Below are 22,837 nucleotides of genomic sequence, written 5' to 3'. Positions count from 1 at the left end.
CTCTTCACTTTCAGCAAGCAAGGTTGTATCATCTGCATATCGCAGGTTGTTAATGAGTCTTCTTCCAATCCTGATGCCATGTTTTTCCTCATATAACCCAGCTTCTCAGATTATCTGATCAGCATACAGGCTGAATAAGTATGGTGAAAGAATACAACCCTGTCGTACACCTTTCTTAATTTTAAATCATCCAGTGTTTCATGTTCTGTTCAAACAACTGCCTCTTGTTCCATATACAGATTCCTCATGAGCAGAATTAAGTGTTCCGGAATACTCATACTTCACAACATAAACTCAAAACCAGACTCACAGCTATCTAGTCAATTCCCACTCACAGTGACCTGTAGGATAAAGTACAACTGTTTCAGAGATTTCTGAAACTGTAAATCTTTATGGGAGTGGGCAGCACAGAGCTGGTGGGTTTCCACTGCTGACACTGAGGTAAACAGACCAGCATTTAACCCACAATGCTTTTAGAACAGGTTTTCATGCATTCATTTTATAATGTCAAACATCATGGTCAACAAAATTAGGATTCTGACTGTCCTGGAGTGAAACCATAAAAAATGCAGGCTCAATAATCCTACACACAAAATCCACTTTGTGATGATCATGTGTACTCCTCTTCTTGTTGTTAGGCACCGCCAAGTCAGTTCCAACTCATAGCAATCCTGTACACAACAGAATGAAATACTGCCTGGTCTTGGGGCATCCTCACAATTACACTTGAGCCCACTGCTACTGCCACTGTGCCAATCATTGGTGGGTAGGGGCGGTCTTACTCTTTTTTACTGACCCTCCACTTTACCACGCATGATATCCTTCTCCAGGACTGGTCCCTCCTGATAATATGTCTGAGGGATGAGTCATACTACTAAGGAGCATTCTGGTTGCACTTTTTCCAACATAGATTTGTTTGTTCTTCTGAAAGTCCACGGTACTTTCAATATTCTCCTTCAACACCATATCTCAAATACATCAATTCTTCTATGGTCTTCCTTATTCATTGTGAAACTTCCACATGCACATGAGGTTATTAAAAATACCATGGCTTGGGTCAGGTGCACCTTAGTCCTCACACCAACATCTATACTCTTGAACACTTTTAAGTGGTCTTGTGCTGCAGAAATGACTAATGCAATATGTCATTTAATTTTTTTACTGCTGTTTCCATGAGTGTTATAGTGGATCCAAGCAAATGAATTCTAACAACTTCAATCTTTTTTCCATTTATCATGATTTTATTTATTGGTCCAGAGGTGAGGATTTTGGTGTTCTTTACATTGAGGTGCAACCCATACTAAGGACTTTGGTATTTGATCTTCATCAGTAGGTGTTTTAAGTCCTTTTCATTTTCAGCCAGCAAGGTTGTATCATCTGCACTTTGCAAGTTGTTAATAAGTCTTCCTCCAATCCTGATGGTACATTATTCTTCATATAGTCCGGTTTCTCATATTATTTGTTAAGCATACATATTGAATAAGTACGGTGAAAGAATATACCCCTGGCACACACCTTTCCTGATTTTAAACCATTCAGTGTTCCTTTGTTCTGTTCGAATGATTGCTTCTTGGTCTATGTACAGGTTCCTCATAAGCATAATTAAGTGTTCTGGAATACTTACAAAGAGACTAATCAACTTTAAGTGTTGTAACTGAAGTGTGTAGATACGGGCTTACAAAAAGGGAAAAGTTTAAAAGACAATTATTAAAGTTAGGTTGACTTGTGGCTAGATAAAAATATCTAATATCTGTTAGACGGTCTGTCATTTGTCTTCTTTCTTGAGGTTAATAAAATAGTTTGTCATTCTTTTTTAAAGGACTAATACAAATAGTATTCCTACAATGTCCCCCAAACAAATAAAAATGGGACTTTATGGCACTTGAATATTTATCAATCGTTTTGCTGTAATTTTTATTTTTAGTTGAGATAAAATTTATATCCATGTCATGTACAGACTTAAAAGTACACTTTAATAAATTTAGATAAATGTATTCACTCTTACTATTTTTATATTTTTTTCACTACATACAGTTTCCTATGCCCCTTTCCAGCTAATTTCCCCACCATCCAGATTCCACCACTACTCTGATTTCTTCTAATGGAATCAGACTGTATACCTTTTGGCTCCTGCCTTCTTTCTCAACATGTTTTTAAGATTCATCACATTGTATTCATGTATCAATAATTTATTGTTTTAAATAGAGTTATATTTCATTGTATGAATTTACCACCAAATGTTAATCTATTCTCCATCAACAAATCCATCAACTTGACAAAAACAATAACAAATCTTAGGGCTATTTTGATGATCAAGCCAGATAATGGACATAAAGAATGCATAGTGGTTACCACATTTTAGTACACAAGCACTAGCTATTATTAATAAAATTACATTTTCAAAACTATCTATAAATAGTTTTCATTTTCACTTTCTTTATCCACATAAAGATAAGGACTGTGGTTGTTAACTGCTGCCAAGTCGGTTCTGACTCACAGAGACTCTATTATAGGGTTTCCAAGGAGTGGCTGGTGGGTTTGAACTGCTGACTTTGTGGTTAGCAGTTCACTGCTTATCCTACAGCACCACACCAGGACTCCAAGGTAAAGAATCAAGTTTCCTAAAATAAGTATGTTCCACAAAAAATTAGTACAAGTTCAACACATATTATTTGCATATGCACAGTACTGCACATCAATGTCTAGAAACATATACAGATAACGAACTGTTCACCTGGGGAGCAGGTCTAGGAATGGGAAAAAGGAGACGTTATATACTGTATACATTACATACCGAGCTGCACTGAATTAGTTAACATGGCCCTTCTAGCTATAATCTTTGTGGTGGTGGTCGTTATGTGTCATGGAGTCGGTTCCAACTCATAGCAACCCTGTACAGGGTTTCCTAGGCTGTAAATCTTTACGGGAGCAGAAAGCCTCATCTTTCTCCAGCGGAACAGCTGGTAGTTTCGAATTGCTGACCTTGATGCTCGCAGTCCGGTTTGTAACCACTACGCTACCAGAGCTCCTTTGTTGTTGTTGTTGTTGTTGTTAGGTGCCATCAAGTAAGTACCGATCCATAGCGACCTTATGCACAGCAGAACAAAACACTGCCCAATCCTGGGCCAACCTCACTATTGTTGCCACACTTGAGTCCATCGATGCTGCCACTTGGCCAATCCATCTTGTTGGGGGTCTTCCTCTTTTTCTCTGACCCTTCACCTTACCAAATATGATAGCCTTCTCCAGTGACTGGTCCTTCCTGACAATATGTCTGAGACGAAGTTTGGCCATCTTGGCCTCCAAGAAGCATTCTAGCTGCACTTCTTCCAAAACGGATCTTTTGGCAGCCCATGGCACCTTCAATACTCTCCTCCAACACCATAACTCAAAAGCATCAATTCTTCTGCGGTCTTCCTTATTCACTGTCCAGCTTTCGCATGCATATGAGGTTATTGAAAATACCTTGGGTCAGGCGCACCTTAGTCCTCAAGCTGACATCTTTGCTCTTCAACACTTTAAAAAGGTCTTCTACAGCAGATATGCCCAATTCAACATGTTGTTTGATTTCTTGACTGCTGCTTCCATGTGCGTTGATAGTTGATCCAAGAAGAATGAAGTCCTTGACAACTTCAATCTTTTTTTTCTCTGTTGATAAGAATGTTGTTTATTGGTCCAGTCGTGAGGATTTTTGTTTTCTTTACACTGAGATGTAATCCATACTGAAAGCTGTGCTGTTTGATCTTCATCAATAAATGTTTTAAGTCCTCTTCACTTTCAACAAGCAAGACTGTATCTTCTATATATTTCAGGTTGTTAATGAGTCTTCCTCCAATCCTGATGACACTTTTTTCTATATAGAACCCAACTTCTCAGATGATTTGTTCAGCATACAGGTTGAATACGTATGGTAAAAGAATACAACCTTGTCGCTCCTTTGTAACTACCACCAAATGACTGAGCAGGACTAGGCAAGTATGAGGTGCTTATGGCCCACAAAGGGGATTGACTAGTTTGTTAGTGATGTAAATAAGGTGGCTGCCACCCTTGTGAAGATGGGACCATGCAAATATGGCGTCCAGAACCCTAATGTTGGGATTTGTCCATTTTGGATCACGCTAGGCTTAAAATCAGCCACTACAGTGGCAGAAAAGGGGATCTTATTACCATCAGAATAAAGTCAGGAAGGAGCATATCCTTCAGAACTGGGATGCCTGAACTGAGAAACTCTTCAATCCTGAGATAGAGAGCTATAACACCAGAGACGGCAAGAGATGGTGAGAAACAGAGGCAGCAGAGCCAAAAGACCAGCAAGAGAATGAATGGTAGGCTTTCCAGACCCACAGAGTGAGAAAGTTGAGCACCTCTGAGCAGTTAGTGGAACTAAGACTGCTAAAGCTTGAAGGTAGAGCTAAGTAAGGGACTTTGGGTTGAGCTTACTGATGGAGTGGAGCGTCTCTGGGCATCTATCAGCAGAGCTAAAAGAGCATTTGTTTCAGCAGGGCAGAGTCCAAGGGACCACCTGCTGACAGTCAAAGAGAGGTGTAACCTGTTACTCTCATAAGAAACCACATATGCATCTGTACTTACCTATGAGTCTTATGCGGTCACTGTAACAATCTAACTCTGCACAGAAGAGTGAGAGTTATCGGAGGGACAGATGGTGTCAGAATTAGTAAAAAGGTTAAAGGATGGATTATGTCTGATCTCTACCTTATAGGGTTCGGCCTTGAGCCATTGATCTTGATCTTCCTCGTACTTTGAGAAATTAAAGGTCAGATGTATTGGTCACACAACCACTTTTACGTGTACTTTCCTAGTGTTTCAAATTTCTTCAACAAGCATGCATTTCTTTTCTAATTAAAATTTTTTTAAATCTTAGGCTTTGAGCAGCCACCAAAAATCCATTGCCATTCATAGTGACCCAAAAGCAACCACAGGTCCACATAAATCGTCATACACTTCATATGCTTAATTCACAAAATATTTCTGTAATGATCCCCACAATAATCCTGACAGGAAAATAAGGCAGGAGATAATATTAGTCCACTATACGTAAATTAAGGAGCTCTGGTAGTGTAGTGTTACGAATCGGGCTGCTAACCTCATTGTCAGCAGTTCTGTGGGAGAAAGACGATGCTTTCTGCTTCCATAAAGATTTACAGCCTCGGAAATCCTGTGCAGGGTCGCTATGAGTCGAAACCGACTCCGCCGCACATAACAACATAGGTAAATTGCTACCATCACAAAACAAAATAACCATCAGAACTAAGGTTGCTATTTGGTACTTTTCTTAGTTTCATTCACATCATTGCCTCTGGAAAAAGGGAAACAAAGCGATTTTGACAACCCCTCCACTCAGCAAATTATATGACATCAACATCCCTGACAATGGCCATGGGGGCTTCTCTTAAATATCCCCAGTAAAGGGGAGCTTGCAAAATCCTAGCATACACTCCTTCACTCTTAGACAATTCTCCTACACTGAGATGAAATCTCTGTTACTTTGACCCTTTGGTCCAATTTGGCCATTGGGATGCCACAGAACAAGGTTTTCTCCTCTTCTTGAATGTACTGAAACATACAAAGACAGCTATCACCTCTGCTTTTGGTCAATGGGTGTTCTACCAAGACAAACTTCCCAATAAAACATTTGTCTTTATTCCACTTCTAACATCAGTGAAGTCCTGCTTGTCAGAGGCGAAAAAGGGAAACTATTAAGTAGGATTCCTATCCCTACCAAGTAATGAGGTAGTCAATTGTTCTTCCAACCCTGAAAGGGGTTATTACTTACCACCATGACTTTCTTACCACTCCTTTAGTGTCACAGCATGAAATAACTTTCTAGTGTGAACTACAGGTTGGAAGACAGGGTCAGTTGCTTCTGACACAATTCTGCCTTTACATAACTGCATATGGTTGGTTCAAAAACCTGCTATGACTATTGCAGTGAGGGAATTGCACCTAATGTTACAAAACAAGATGTGTGTGTATTGTTGAACAGAAAACTAATTTGCTCCATAAACTATCACCCAGATAATTAAAAAAAAAAAAAAAAAGACAAAGAATTGTTGGAACACAGCCAATTATGAACTCTCCATTAGATCAACTAACAATGTAATTCTCTTCCTTCAGTAAAACATTTCTTGCTGCTACTGTCACAACCTCCAATCACCAGTGGTGGTCAACAAACGAGACTTCTCCCTGACTTACAACAGAGAAAGGAATTCAAGGTAAATGTAATCAAATTAAACGTGTAATAACTGAACCTGAGACTCATGAAGACATACTAAGACCAGATGACAAGGAACTTCACAATGATAAGTACAAGACTTCTTAGTTCAAGAATTCTAAGAAAAGTTAACTGTAGGTAAATCCAGATTAAAATGGCTTTCTACCAACTGATAGAAAAGCAATCAAAATTAAATGCTTATGAGAAAGTTCAAGAGTTCGATGCAGATAAATATTTGAAACCAGATTTTTATTCTGCTTTATCTATTAATAGTAAGCACAGACTGAGGGAAAGTCTTCCCAAGCGCTTCTTCTGAAAATCCTCTAGTAGGGGGGAAAAAAATCTCCCTTTTCTTCCTTATACAACTGTCTTTTCCTTCATCAGCATTTGTCAGAATCTTTAACTATATATCTTTTTACTTACTTACTGTCTGTATGTCCCAGAACACTACTATAAGCTTTGTGAAGGCAGTGCCAACTCTTTTTAACTCTGAATACGCATGAGCATAGGTTCTCAATCATGGTAAGCGTTCATTAAAATTTTGCAAAGTAAGTGAAGGAATCCAAAAAAGGAAAGAAAAAAACGAGGAGGCCACAGACAATTATGAACAGATTACTTTGCTTTCTTAATCAATGCTGAGAAATTAATCATTAACTGAATACCTATCATGATCCAGATCTTTTACATACATCATTTGGTTTACCTCACAACAATACTAGGTTTTTCATTTGAGACCAAAGAAAAGTTCAGAGATTAAATAAATATTAATAACTTGCTCAAGGCCACACACCCACTAAATCTGAACTCTAGTTAATATGATAATCAGGTGTTATCTAATATGATTCTTGTGTTGTTGTTAAGTGCCATGGCGTCGGTTCCAACTAATGGCGACCCTTCATAGGGTTTCCAAGGAACAGCTGGTGAGTCTGACCATACGGTTAGCAGTCCAGTGCTTACCCCACAGCATCACACAAGGGTTCCAAACACATGAAAAGATGCTCAAGATCATTAACCATTGCTGTTGTTGCTAAGTGCCCGGCGATTCGGTTGGGACTCATAGCGACTCACAGGCAGTAAATCTTTGCGGTAGCAGAAAGCTTCATCTTTCTCCTAAGGAGTAGTTGGTGGACTTGAACTGCCAACCTTGTGGTTCACTGTCCAGTGCTCATCCTACGAACCACATCGCTCCCAAAAACGTTCCTGTCTTCTGTTTTCTTATGGGGAACACCCAGAGGAAATTTGTAGTTACAATCCAACGTCTTTGACTATAAGTAAAATGACTTACAAACAGCCAAACGTTTTTACATTAATCAAATATTTTGATTCTCAAAACAATCTTAGAAGACAAAAAATGTCATTCCTATGCTGTTGAGAGCACTGAGGCGAAGTGCGTGTAATCGGTCTTTGCAAACCTATGGGTTTGAGCCGAGGCTTTAAAAAAAGAAACAGCTACACAAACTTGGTGCAAATTTTCTAGAGATACAACCTCGCCATAAGGTTCATTTTCCTACTGCAAATATGAGATCCTCGTGAAAGAATTCAATGACTCAGTTTCTCCACTGACAATTAGGTTTGATGGTTGGGGATGGGGGTCCCTTGAATCTGCGGAATTAGCTAAGTAAGTGTTAACTGCCATATTAACGAGGCAACATATCCAGGTCAAAGAAAGGGCGTGGGAACATTATTTTAGAAAGGATTGCATTGTAATCAAGACTAACTCTGGGCAGCGGTCCACAATCGCTCTCGCCAACTTCTCTCATTTCCTCGCTCTCTTCCCCTTCCGCTGAACCATTCCTTCCTGGAGTCAGATTCAATACAAAGGCAGGCTCCTACCTTAGTCTGAACACTCTTATCAAACTTGTCATTTTTGAAGCTAAACGTATTCTGGTGCTTCTGCGGCCTGGAACGAGCCACGTTCCCTTTTTGGGAACTCATCGCCGAAACCACGACCACCTCACGCCGGGAGAAAGTTGCAGGGGAGAGCAAGAACTACTCCACTGAGTTGACACGTCTGTCGTGACCCGGAAGTAACTTACACATCTCTTCCGCCCCGCCCCCGATCATCCCACGTGATTTTACGCGGTGGTGAAAAGACTCTCTCATCGGTCCCCAAACTCTGTCAGGCTTGCTTCACGAGGTCTAGGCTCAACCCCCACCCGCTCCGTGCAGCTAGTCTTCCAAACCCAGAGAACAAGTCCCGCTTTCTTCGAAATGAGCATTGTCCCATTGGTCCGAACGTGGCCATCCATCAAGATGGAGGGGTGGGGAACAATTCCTCCTATTGGCTCTTCTTTACCGCAATCCCCGCCTCCTGCTGAGTCGTTTCGGCCTCTGCAGTCGCTCGGAACGCGACGGACTCTGTGGGGCAGCTTGTGATTGGTGGAAGCCGGGCTAGGCTGGCTCTGTCCCTCGCCCCGCCCGCTCGTAGGCTGGAACCCGGGTCAGTTTGGGCACCTTCCTCCAGTCAGTGACCAACTCCTGGGCACAGAGAGGACTCTGCTCGTCCCCTCGGTTCTCTTCTAGCCTCCCTACCGTTACGGGAGTGAGCCCCACCGTTGGTAGGCTGAGGAGGAGAAGAGAAAGGAAGATTAACCAGACAGAGAAAAAAAGACCTGGCTGGGTCTGGGTGGTTTCTGCTGTGCCAGAAAGGGAGGTGGTGGCGGCGGCGGCGACCACGGCCGCGCGGGACGTGAGGCCCGAGAGCAGCCGGCGGCGGCGGCCGCTCCAGCAGCGCCTCGCGCCGGGGCCGTTAGTCAGCAGAACGCAAGCTCGAGCCGAAGAGCAGGGCGAGGTGAGAGTCCGGAGCGCGAGCCGGGCCCCCGCGGGCGCCGCCGTCCTTACTCGCCTAGGCGCCGGGGGCTGCAGCTCTCGTCCGCCTCCTCCGCCGGGCTTGTCCGCAGTCCGCAGGCGGGGGCCGTCCGGCGGCAGCGTGGATCTTGCCCTCGCGAGGACAGCGTGTCAGCAGCGCTTGTGCCCCGGCCCCTTCTGCCCGGCGCCTCGGCTCCGGCCCCTCTGGTGCAGGTGCGTGGGGCGGCGGGGGGCCGAGGGCGCTGCGGTGCAGCAGCAGCCGGGCTGGAGAAGGGGGCGCTAGGCCCGACGCCGCAGCGCGGGAGGGCCGGGCCGGGCGGGGGAGGGGAGCAGGAGGCGTCTTTGTTGTTGGCGACCGGGCTCCCTCTCGGCGCGGGAGAAAGGCGAGGGAGCCACCCCCGATCGGGTCTGGATTTTTAAGAGGATTCTCTGGGAGCTCGGGGAAAGGTAGAGGTATGAGGGTCCCTGCGATCCATGAGGTTGCCGGAGTCGGGGGGTGAGGGGGATCGGGGAAAGGACAGACAGACGAACTCGGGGAGCCCTTCCTTTGCTTCTCTGAGTGGACGAAAGATGAGGTCAGGTTCACATTCCCCTCCTTGCCTGACTCCCTGTGCGATTCGCGGGCGCCTGGAATGGTTTTCTCCTGATTGTTCTCCTGTCTGCCAGCCTAGATTAGATTGAATCTTCACGGTGCTTGATGTGTGTATTCCGGTCTGGCAGGCGGGGAGGGTTCTTTTCTCTGTAGATGGCTGAACTTTAATCTGATGTATTTTAGAACCCCAGCGCAGCCTCGTCGGGAATCGCCTGTGAAATTGAACAATTAGTTTCTGTTGGAAAATTGTTTTGACCCTCCAGCCTGAGAGTTCTGTCAAATTAGGTTGTATAGAAGAGACAGTTTAACCTCGGTTTCTTGGGGAGTTGTTTTTTGTTTTGTTTTAGGATGTTCAGAGCCGTGGGTGAAATTTCTGCCAACATCAGAATACATACTTTTTTTTCCCTTAAAACGATGCTTTGATTAAATCAATATGTGATCATTCGATATGCAAAAGATGGATAACGGAATAAATTTTGGCTTTAATTTATGAAAGGTATACCTGTTTAATTTTCTTTGTATTTGGTGCACCGGTTGATTCATTGATTTTTTTTTTTTTTAATCTCTTCTTTTTTTGAACCTCCAATGCACAAGAATTTTGGAGATCTTGTGTCAGCATTTGAAACTATATAGGGTCGCTTTGGGTCAGAACCGACTCGATAGCACTTAACAACAACGACAATGATTGAGTAGAAAGGAAGGTACATGTTGGAATTACACTAATATGTTTTCATTAATGGGAGATTTACAGTGAAAGCCTCTTCATATTTTTATAACATGCAATCAGTTAGGTGACATACCCAATATCTGATCATAGTCAATATTTTGATAATTATCATGGTCCAGGCTTCTAATTCGATACTATCCAACTCTGCTTGTTGATAAATTTTTATTTTGGGGTGAGGTAGTGAGTGGCTTTACTTAAAAGTACCGTGGAGGTAAAACCATGTTTCAAGTATTAAGATTAATAAAACGCTTCTCATTAGATACTTGCTATATATTTGAGATTCAGGGAGAAATTAATTAGCACCTTCATGCAGATTTTGGCCTGTCTTCTCTAGTACTAGGATTAGCCTTTTTTAGCAGGCTAAGCAGTTTAATTCTGTCCTTTGGTGTGTAGTAATACTATATAGTTAATACGTGGTTTGCTTCCTTGAGTTTCTTTGCCCATTTTGAAATTTCTGTGAAATGACAAGTTGACAATGTTCAGTTTCCTATGAAAAGCAAAATTCCCATGAAGCATTTGGGCAAAATAGTTTTTTTAGTGTCTTAATGAATATAAGAACTAGGCAATTAGTGTGTGTTTCAAGTTTTTGAATTGGTGTACAACTCTAGGCAAGTTACTCCATATCTGAGTCAGTTTCTCCATTTGGAATATAGGACTAATAAAATGTGCACCTGCTCACCACAGAAATGGCCATCAGAACTATATAAACAACAGTTACACTGGCTCTGTTGAAGTTAATTGAGAGTACTTTTTAATGCAGTAGTACATTAAAAACCCTATATCTCACTTTGTTTTGGTTTTATTAATTCAATTACTTGATGGACAGTTAATGTACAAAAACAATTCTGTTCATGATAATACCTATCCATATGCCATAATTTAGGAATTGATAAACTCAGTATTTCTACCATGTTAAGATTTGTGGTGTGTCTGTAGAGTCAGTGCTGGCAAGAAAATAGAATGACAAATTGATACTAGTTATAAAAAAATTATTTCTACCTGTGTTAAAAATTTCTCATATACATTATCCTGTTTGCCTCTCAAACTCAACTTTGTGAGTTGGAGTTGGAGAAGAAGAGTTTTTAGATTATTAGAGAAGAAATAAGATATAACCAAAAAAAGTTACTTGAATTGCTTCTGTGTTTTTTCAGGTTGTTGTTGTTGTAAAGTGCTGTTGAGTCAGATGGTTCTGACCCATAGCAACCCTGAACAGGGTTTCGGAGGCTGTAAATCTTTACGGAAGCAGAATGCCTCAGTAGATCTAATTTATTCATGTTTAATGCTATATGAGTGCACTATATGACTATGTTGTTGTTTTTGCTAAGTGCTATCGAGTCGATTGCGACCCTGTAGTGTAGTGATTACGAATCAGGTTGTGAATCACAAGGTTAGCAGTTCGAAACTACCAGCTGTTCAGCAGGAGAAAGATGAGTCTTTCTGCTCTCATAAAGATTTACAGCCTTGGAAACCCTGTACAGGGTTGTTATGAGTTGGAACCAACTCCACAGCACATACCAACAACAACATAGGGTTTCCATGGAGCATCTGGTGAGCTTGAACCACTGGCCTTGCAGTTCAAACGACTTTGCATTCTGACAAAGTAGCCCACAGCACCACACCAGGACTCTATACTATACCAAATTGCTGTTTTGTTTTTTTCAATTGTTTGCTATTAAGTAGTGTAAGTTTGAGAATTCCTGTAGGGCAGTAGTTCTTGACTTTATATACTATTTCTATAGAAAATATTTTACAACTACTGCATTACTATTCTGAAATAAATTTCTTATTAATAAACTTATATTCTTACGTTTGAAAAAGTAATACCCTTACTAAAATATACAGGTTATATAATAAAGTAATAATGTATTTCAGTGTATATATACATCTCAACAAAATGTTGCTACTAAATTTTTAGTTGCTACTAAAAAGCAGCAGCTTTTTAAAAATGCAGACCCCAACCAATCATGCTGTAAGTTTAAAAGACTCCCAGATGATTTCTGTGCACATTAAAGTGTAAGAAACATTGCTAGAAGAAATAGTCATGCTATGCACCAAGAGGTAGTATCACTGAATACAGTGCCTGTTATAACACTGGACTGCAAAGTCAGTTTGCTGTGCGCTGGACTGCAAAGACTGCTCTGGACTGCAAAGTCAGTTTGAACCACAAGATTGGCAGTTCAAGCTCACCAGCTGCTCTTTGGAAACCCTAATAGGGTTGCTATAGGTCAAAACCGACTCAACGGCACTTAACAACAACAGTACAGATTAGAGCAGGTGTAAAGATTTACACCCTCGGAAACCCTGTACAGGGTCGCTATGGGTCGGACCCGACTCGATGGCACTTAACAACAACAACAAAAGGAGCTCTGGTAGCATAATGGTTACGAATTGGGCTGTGAACCTCAAGGTCAGCATTTCAAAACTACCAGCAGTTCCACGGGAGAAAGATGAGGCTTTCTGCTCCCATAAAGATTTACAGCCTCGGAAACCCTGTGCAGGGTTGCTGTGGGTCGGAATCAACTTGACAGCACTTAATAACAACAAATGAATTGGCAATTCAGAAACCTAGAGTAGCGCTATTGTTAATGATACATGAATTTTATAAAATAACTACTTTTAATAAAGTTCAAACTGCAGTGGTTGCGCTCTTAAAAATCCCAATCTCTATTAAAGCAATACAAAAATATTTGGTGTTAAGTAATGTTTATAATGATCTCACCTTAGTGTTCCACCCCCACCCTATGAATGTTCAGCACAATAGTCAAATTTCATGGAACATGAAGCAGCATATCTTTATGTAGGAAGAATGCCGGTTAGCCTTGGCCTCTGTTTAGGAATATCCCCATTCATTGTACATAAGAATAACTGCCTTGATGTATAAATCTAGAAGAACTCTAGTAGATTGGCAGACTACAGGGTATGCACTAGCTCACCTTTAAGATAACTAGCAGGTTTCTCATAGTAGTTGTGTGAATGGTACAAATACTTTATAGATGTCTCAATTTTTGCCAATCTGAGGAGTGTGGAATAGTACCTCATTGTAGTATTAATTTGTATTTCTCCAATTACTTCTGTGGTTGTGACTATCTAATGGCTATTCATACACCTTTTCTTTGAATTGCCTGTTTTTTATCTTTTTTTTACCAACAAGTAGATACTTTTTTTATGTATTCTGGAAAACATCCTTGTTAGGCTTTACAAATATCTTCGTCCAGTCTTTAGCATGCCTTTTCACTTTAAATATGAAATCTGCTTCATAACTATAAACTTTTTATAATGTCAAATTTATCACTTTATGTGTTGTGCTTTTTATTTATTTGTTATTTTAAGTTAAGAATGCCTTCTCTCTCCTGGGATCATATGGATTCTTTTCTTTTCCTCACTTTGATCTTTAATTCACATGTAGGTACTTTTATATAATAAGGTATTTGTGAATCTAAATTTACTCAATAAAGATAACTTCCCTTAATACTAAATTAGGTCTTTTTGTGTTTTTTTGTTGTTAAGTGCCACCGAGTTGGTTCTGGCTCATAGCGGCCCTGTAAAGGGTTTCCAAGAAGTGGCTAGTGAGCTTGAACCGCTGACCTTGCAATTCAAACAAACCTTGCAGTCCAGCGTGCTAACCACAGTGCCACACCAGGACTCTTTTATGTTATATGTTATAAGAAATTAGAGTAATGGTAGATGATATTTCTTTTTAAAGTCTCTGTTGTGGCTAAATTAAAATTTGACTACTCTTATTCTAACTTCTTTTTTCAAGTTGGTCTTAGAAATCCATGAGGATTGGAAACCACTGCTTTAGAGTACTTTGTTTGATTCATGTGTTTTATCTGTGCCTCACTTCCAGCCCCTAAAGCACCATAAACATATTGGTCATTGAGTAGCTTTTGTATTACTCCAAAATCCAGTTTGTTTTTCATGTCATTTCATCACTTTTCCTTTCTAGACTATTTTTAATGATATTGTCATCCCTTCCTCCTTGTTTAAAAAAATAGGATTTCTGACTTACTTTTAAGTATCATTTGAATGTAAGTTTGACTCAAATGTAGAGCCGGTTTTACTTTCCCAGGGACTAAATGTGAGAATGGTTAAACAAGTTTTTGTTTTGTTTTGTTTTGCATACAGTTAAAGATGGAATGTGAAATAGAAAAAATGGGATAGTCTCTAGAGGATAAGCACTGGACTTAGGATCAGCAGTTCCAGCTCACTGAGCCATAGGATCAGCAGTTCCAGCTCACCAAACGCTCCGTGGAAGAAAGATGAGGCTTTCTGCTCCCATAAAGATTTACAGCTTCAGAAACCTGCATTGGTCGCTGTGAGTTGGAATCACCTTGATGGCGCTTAACAACAACATACTATTTGAAGTATTGGGGATGTATTAGTCAACAGTACAAGCCTAGAGTTTGTTGTCTAGAAGAGAAAAACTCAACTGCCATGTAATTGATGCCAGCTCATAATGATCCAGTAACACAGAGTAGAATCACTCTGTAGGATTTCTGAGACTGTAAATCTTTACCGGACCAGACAACCTCACCTTTTTCCTGTAGAGTGACTGGTGGATTTGAACTGCCAATGTTGCAATTAACAGCCTAATGCTTAACCCTTGTTTCTACCAGGGCTCTTTGTCTAGCATAGGGCCATAGGAACTATTCACAATAATGAAATATATAACATGTTAGAAAATGATAAATTGGAATAAAAGGAAAAAGTAGAGAAGTATACAGAGGATTCAAGGCTACAGGTTGACTAACTAAATAGAACAGACTTCATTGAGAAAGTGAGAATGAGCAGATGTGAAATCAGTCAAGATATTACCCATTTGTTGTTGTTAAGTGCCGTTGAGTTGACTCCGACCCATAGGGGCCCTGTATAAGGTATCCGAGGAACAACTGGTGAGCTTGAACCGCCAACCTTGCAGTTCAAATGGCTTTGCAGTCTGGCGCATTAACCCACAGCGCCACACCAGAACTCCATTCTTTCAGAATTTTGTTCTGGAAGAAGGAGTAGAATTTAATCTTTAAATTAAGCAAACCTGTGTTCCTGGCTCTCCCACTTTGGTGTGTAAACTTGAACAAGTTAATTAACTCAAACCCTTGGTTTCCTCTTATGTGAAAAGGATGGTACCATGTGAAAAGCAGAATTAAAACTAAAGGAGATTATGAAAAGTACCTACCTCCCAGCCACCCCCACTTTGTTTTTTGGGTTTTTTTTTTTCCTTGAATATTTTATTGTGCTTCAAGTGAAACTTTTTGCATAGCAAATTAGTTTCTGATTGGTAATTCATATATAGTTTGTTCTGTGACATGTGTCAAAATTCTCCCCATTTCCTCCCTGGGTTTTCCCGTTTCCATTCATCTGGGTTTCCTGTTCCCCTTTACCTTCAAAATTTTTATTCTGGGCAAATGCCTTTTATAGTTGTGTAGTTGATTGTTGTAAGGAGCACATTCTTCGTGGGTATTACTATATTTGGTTGAGAGGTGGCTTTTGAGAGTGTCATGAGTTCCAAGTTACACGATTATCTTAGGGCACTATTTGTAGGAGTTCCTCCAATATCTTTCAGACCAGTAAATCTTGTTTTTGTGGATTTTTTAAAATTTGTTTTCCATTTTTTGCTCATTCTAACTGGGCCCTTCCTGATCCGTGTGGATGGTAGTTGTATCCAGGCACCATCTAGTTCTTTTGGGTTATTAGTTCTCTGGACTAGTGCCTGCCTTGAATCTTTGGTTTTCTCCATTTCCCTTTGCTCCGAGAGAGAAGAGACCAATAGTTGCTTCTCTTCGTTTAAAGTTTTTATTGTGAATTATGTGATCGTTTACATGGGAGAACGTTAGCTTTACATTCATCCTATCATATTTCATTTCATTGCAATGATTCCCACTTTGTTTCGATATAGCATTCTATATTTTATTTTCAGAGTGCTACTTACCGCAGTTTATAATTACATCTATGTCATTGTTTGATAAATGTTTACATCACTCATTGTAAAATAATCAATAGGAAAAACAAGTCAGTGTAGTATATGTGATGGGACTTCAAAAAGTTTGTGGGGAAAATGGATGTAAGGGATAATAGAATTTTCCATGAACTTTTTAATCCCATTCATACATGATTCCATTTATATATAATTTATAGTCTAACTGTTTTTGTTTTGTTTTTTCCCAATTTGAAAAGCATTTCACTCAGATAGGTTGAGAAAGAGTTTCAAATTGTGTTATGGGGATTATAATGCTCATTCATCACTACACCTTATCTTGGTGATGTAGGTATTGGGTATGTATCATATTCCACTTGAAGGAATTGAGGCTGCTATATCACATAAAGTGACAGAGAAAGTCAAGGTGAATTTGCATTACTTTTGGTTGATTTTTTTTTCCCCCTATGCTGTTTTGTTTTGGTTTGGTTTGGTTTTTAGTTGTTGTTGTTTTTTCCTTGTGCAATATTACCAAAATTTGACTCTCCTTAAAGTATAAAGGGAGGGGCTCTGGTAGTCCAGCTGCTAACCTCAAGGTAAGCAGTTTGAAACTACCAGCAGTTCTGTGGGGAAAGATGAGGCTTTCTGCCCCTGTAAAGATTTACAGTCTCGGAAACCCTATGCAGGGTCGCTATGAATCAGAACCGATTCCATGGCACACCACCACCAAAGTATAAAGAAGAGTCAATTTTGCGGAAGGAAAAGGTAAGAACTTTGTAAAGTATAAAATGGAGTCTTGGTATGGCGCCATAGGATAAGCACTGGACCTTAAGGTCCGTTTGAAACACAAGGTCAGTGATTGACCACCTTCTTTTTGGAAACCTTGTACATGGTCGCTATGAGTTGGAACCGATTGGACGGCACTAAAGAACAACAGACTCAAAGGCACTGAACAACAAAGTATAAAAGCAATGTTGTTGTTTAGTGCCTTCAAGCTAATTCCTACTCTTAGCGATCCTGTATAGGGTTTTTGAGGAGCTGCTAGTGGGTTTGAACTGCCCACCTTGTGGTTAGAAGTCCAATACTTACCCTGCAGTGCCACACCAGGATGCTATATTGTTAGATCATGGCTTTTGGAAAATCCTTAGAAAACAAACAATATTTTAGTTATAATTTTCTTTTTAGTTTTTCCCGTGAAGCTTCTCACAGTGTCTGAAGGAGTGGTATTAAAGAATTTGAGATCATTACTCTTATAAAGGAGTCCTGGTGTGGTCCTGAGTTAAGCACTAGACTGCTAACCACAAGGTCAATGGTTCATACTCACCAGTGGCTCAAGTTAACTGACTTGACAGCACTTAAAAACAATAATAACCCTTAAAAATACATAAAGGTAAAAAAAAAAAAACTTTTCAGTATGGCTAGCTTCTAAGATAGTATTTAACAAAGATTTATTTTGAGGCTTTGAGCAACTACAGGTCTTCATAAATTCTCATATTCTTAATTCATATTTGTATCCCTATTTCTTGCAAATATTTTTGTCATTATCAGGATCGGGGTGAAGAAGGAAGAAGATTTAAAAAAAAAACCTCATTAATTTGGTGTAGGCAAATCATTAATTTGGTGTAGGCAAATAATCCTCAAATAAGTGGGTGCCTCCAGGAACAAAAAGAGAAGACATTATCACTTGCAATAAGCTTGTTTAGATTCTGAATTTAGATTTTTCTTAAATGTGTTTTGAAAATTCACATCAATTGAAATCATTGATGTAATAAAACTTTTCCCAAAATGCCATCAGCAGACTGATTAATATCCTGGCATACTGATCATTTTTTCACTCTCTATCTCTGTCACCCAACCTTACTCCCTGCACCCCAAATTATTCTCTAGTCATCGTTTACTAGGGAAGAAAACAGTGCTGTTCAGTAAATGTGTGTTGGCAAGCTTATACAAGGGGACTTCAAAGGTTTATGGAAACTGGGATTAAAAGATAATGGAACTTTCCTACAAAGCTTCGGTTACATTTTGTTCAGAGCCTTTTAACAGACATCAGTGTTGCCTTTATCAATTCAGTATAGATTTGGGACAATATGACAGGTATGGTATAACACAGAATTTTGCAACAACAGTCCTAACAACCAAAAATTTATGTTTACATAAGTGGATATGGAATCTATACGAGTGGGATTTTTAAAGTTTGTGGGAAATTCCAGTATCTTTACATTTAATTCTTCCATGGACTTTTTGAAGCCCCCTCATAAAGGTGTGGGAGGGTGTACGGGAGTAGATGATGTTGTTAGTGCCACCAAGTCAGTTCCCACTCAGCCACCCTGTATAGGGTTTCTGAGGAGCATCTGGTGGGTTTGAATCTTCCACCTTGAGGTTACCAGTTCTGTGTTATCCTCCAGGGCCATACCAGGACTCCATGGGAATACATAGGCATACATATATAGGTATGTTGTTGTTGTTAGGTGCCATCGAGTCAGTACCAACTCATAGCAACTTTATGCACAGCAGAACGAAACACTGCCTGATCCTGGGCTAACCTCACTATTGTTGCCCATTGATGCTGCCACTTTGCCAGTCCATCTTGCTGGGGTCTTCCTCCTTTTCTCTGACCCTGTATATTTGTGGATATTTGTACATACATGTTTATATTGCTGCATGTATTTATGTAAATAGTATAGCACATAGGGGTTAGAACTTCTGGTGTGGCGCTATAGATCAGCACTGGACTGCTAACCACAAGGTCGACAGCTCAAACCCACCAGCTGCACCTTGGAAACCCTATGCAGTCTCTATGAGTTAGAATTGACTCAACATTACTTAACAGCAGCAACATAGGGGGTCACAGCTATAGAAACTTCTTTAAAAACATATCCAAACACCTCTTAGGACTGAGTTACTGGGCTTGAAGGCTAGTAAGGACTGTGTGTAGTCTTGGGGGATATCTAGATAAACTAGCATAACACAGTTTATATAGATAATGTTTTACATCCTAGTTTGAAGAGTAGGATGGTGGTGGTGTGCTACTGAGTCAGTTCCGACTCAACATTGATTCTGTGTAAGGTTTCTGAGGCTGTAAATCTTTATGGGAGCAGAAGGCCTCATGTTTCTCATGCACAGCGACTGGTAGATTCAAACTGCTGACCTTGTAGTAAGTAGCCCAACTCAGAATCCACTAGCTACCAGGACTCCTTGATGAATAGGTTGGTGGTTAGTTTCTTCTCATCTAAAGCAAAGGTGAGTGAAGGAAACAAAATAATCAAGGAAGTAACAGAACTAATAGCCCACACAAACCACAATCTCCTGTAACCTGGACCAGGAGAACTAGATGGTACCCAGCAACCACTACAGGAACACAATAGAAAATACAGAATAAAACTCAAATTTATGAAAAAGTCCAGACTTACTGGTTTGATCAAGACTCGAGGAACCCCTGAGACGATTGCTCTAAGACAGTCTTCTAACCTGGAACTGAAGTCACCCCTGGAGTCACCTTTTGGCTAATAGTAGATTGGACTCTAAAACCTGTGAGGAGCGTGCTCCTTAGAACAATCAACTATATGAGACTAAACAGGCAACATTTGCCTAGAAGTAAAGATGATAAGGCAATGGGTAGACATGGGGACAGTGCTTTCACATTGTCAGGGCCAAGGCGGGGATTGGCGAGTTTGGAACCAATGCCATTGAACAATTGTGTGCAAATTGTTGATGGAAAACTAATTTGCTGGATGAACTTTCACCCAACACAGTAAAATGTTGCACACACACAAAAAGTATGTTGTTGTGGTTTTTAAGTGCTGTCGATTCGGTTCCGACCCATAGCGACCCTGTATAGGGTTTCCAAGGAGCGACTGGTAGGCTTGAACCACCTACCTTGTAGTTCAAACGGCTGTGCAGTCTGGCGCATTAAGCCACAGCGACACACCAGGACTCCACAAAAAGTATAGGGAATAATAAAAGAAATAAAAGTGAGGAGGGTTTAAAAAAATTACTTAAAAAGGTGGCTGTCAAGTTTTTTGTCAGAACCCGTCAGAAAGGCATTGTTCTTCTTGACCTAATATATGTATATATACAGAAATCAAAAGTTTCACTGTATAGATTATATAAATCAGAATGAGCGTGACTCAGGAGAAATATTTGTGTCAAAGAGAAGTAAAGCTTAAATATGCTTTTTTTGGGCAACTTTTTGTTGTGAATTAGTGAAGGTTTACAGAGTAATCAGTTTGACATCCAACAAAGCACACGCTTGGTTTCATCTCAATATTTGCAATCCCTTCCATGTAACAAGTTACCCCACCTCCTCCCTGTTGGTCCTATTTCTATTCCACCCTCCTTCTCAGTTCTCTGAACCTTGTCCCCAGGTAAATATTGCCCTTTTGATCTTAGTGAGCTGAAATGGACTGCTCCAACAACCACATGGTTTACTATGCAGGGAATGACAAATTGAAGAGGAATGGTGTGTTGCGTTCATTGTCAAAAAGAACATATCCAGATCAGTCATGAGGTACAATGCTATAAGTGATAGGATAATTATTCCATGGTGAGTATACATCACTAGTGCAGTTGTCCCCTCATATACCTGTTTACCACTTGGTTGAAGATTGAACCGTGAGAGTGAGTTCCATTCCAGACCAGAAGGGTGGCCAAGGGCCACTTTCTTTCTTTCTCCAGTCTCTTTCTTTCTTTCTCCAGTCTCTTTCTTACCATTAAGCTTGATCTATTTTGTAATTTTGAGTTTTGTTCCACATTGTTTCCTGCTATATCTGGAACCTTCTAATGTGATCCCTTTCAGAGTAGTTGGTAGTGGAAGCTGGACACCATCTAGTTCTTCTGGTCTCAGAGCCATGGAGACTGATGTTCACGTGTTCCATTGGTCCATCGGACTAACTGATTCCAAGCATCTTCAATTTTCATCACTCTTCTTTCTTGCACACATAGAGAAACCAATAGTTGCACTTTGTTGTTGTTGTTAAGTGTCATTGAGGTACTTAAATTCAACAACCCTGGGCTTCCTAGGAGCAGCTGGTGAGCTTGAACCGCCAACCTTGCGGTTCAAACCGATTTTGCAGTCCTGCACATTAACGCACAGTGACACACCAGGACTCTACTTTGGATGGCCACTAATAAGCTTTTTAAGATCCCATTCGCTATTTACCAAAGTAGGATATAGAACACTGTCTTTGAAGACAATTAACGATGGTATCCTCTGAGACTATGGTTCTGAGACCGCAATCCCAGCAACTTGTCACAAGGTGTTTGGTGATATCTAAGAAGTTTTCATCATTTTGTCCCCTCTTTACTCAACCACATTCATAGATGTGTGTGTGTTTGCAGCAAAGGTAACTATCCATGTATAAATATCCTCTATCAAACCCTTATAGATTTGTGGATATACTCCCACTCTCCCTCCCATACCCATTCCAATTGTGAATCTGTCCATGTGTCTACCTGTAGAACACTGTTGTGTTCTATATAATAGTATTTACCTCTATTCCATTTAATTCTTGCGTTTCTCCCCATGTCTTCATCATTCTGCCAACCGCCCTCTTGCTGTTTATTTCCTTCCCCTTCACCAGAGATAACACGTGTTTACTGTCTAGCCAGTGAATTACGGCTCCTTACCCTCCCACCCATGATAACCATCGAAGAATGTTTCTTTTAACATGAAAACCTTTCTTGAATTTTTACAATAGTGAGCTAATGCAATATTTGTCCTTTGGCAATTGACTAATTTCACACAGCATAAAGTGAGTGGACATCCATGTTCTGAGGTATTTCATAGATTCAACTTTATTCCTTTAACTGGCTTTTTAAAAAAAAGTGGATGTGTCTTACTTGTAAGGGGAGTGGTATGTTTTGCATGACTGTACCAGTACACCCTCGGAAACCCTGTACAGGGTCGCTATGGGTCGGAACCGACTCGACGGCACTTAACAACAACAACAACAACCAATAGAAAAGAAACAGTATGTGCAAAATAAATAAAATGCCTCTTACTGAGGCACAGCATGTTTGATAGAATGAATGTACAGGGAAGTGCTCAGAAATAAGGTTAAAGGCTGGTTATAGAGGAAAATGGGGATAATGTTTGGCATGCAAGAAATTTAGACTTAGTTGAGAGAAATTGCACGGGTCACTGAAAGATAATAAATAGGAAAGTGGCATCACTTGGCAGCAGTGGAGAAAACAGACTTGGAAGTACGAAATAGCTATTAGTTAGTGAAAGGTTTTATAATATTAACTGAAGAAACAGTGATTGGAGAAATATGTAGGAACAGCTGAGTATCTTGATCCAGAAAATAATGAATTTCTGGATTCTCCTGCAAATTCCCCAGTTATGCCCATTCCAAAGAGAGGTGACCCAACAGAATGCGGAAATCATCGGGCAATCTCTTTGATATCTCAAGTGAGTAAAGTTTTGCTAAAGGTAATACAGAAACGGCTATAATCTTACATTGACAGAGAACTTCCAGAGTTTCAAGCTGGATTCAGAAGAGGCCGTGGAACAAGAGATATCATTGCTGATGTCCGATGGATCTTGGCTGAAAGCAGAGAATATCAGAA

The 22,837-nt window shown here is 40.3% G+C and overlaps 2 protein-coding genes across 2 annotated transcripts in view; one reads left to right on the top strand and one right to left on the bottom strand.

The window, feature by feature from the left end:
- LOC102821738 (chromosome unknown open reading frame, human C9orf85) overlaps nucleotides 1–8,167 on the bottom strand; it is an 87,268-nt gene extending 79,101 nt beyond the window's left edge. The window contains 1 exon segment of the mRNA XM_006878355.1: nucleotides 8,066–8,167. Coding sequence (XP_006878417.1) covers nucleotides 8,066–8,167 — 102 coding nt within the window.
- Nucleotides 8,168–8,644: 477 nt separating this feature from the next.
- Nucleotides 8,645–22,837, top strand: part of ABHD17B (abhydrolase domain containing 17B) — a 54,888-nt gene continuing 40,695 nt past the window's right edge. Inside the window, exon 1 of the mRNA XM_006834917.1 lies at nucleotides 8,645–9,253. The gene's annotated coding sequence lies outside the window, so the exon portion shown is untranslated. The remainder of the gene's footprint in view (nucleotides 9,254–22,837) is intronic.

This window comes from Chrysochloris asiatica, unplaced genomic scaffold (genome assembly GCF_000296735.1).
Source record: "Chrysochloris asiatica unplaced genomic scaffold, ChrAsi1.0 scaffold00014, whole genome shotgun sequence".
Classification (NCBI taxonomy): Eukaryota; Metazoa; Chordata; class Mammalia; order Afrosoricida; family Chrysochloridae; genus Chrysochloris; species Chrysochloris asiatica.
Note: the sequence above shows the minus strand (reverse complement) of the source record. Positions and strands in the feature narration are given on the sequence as shown.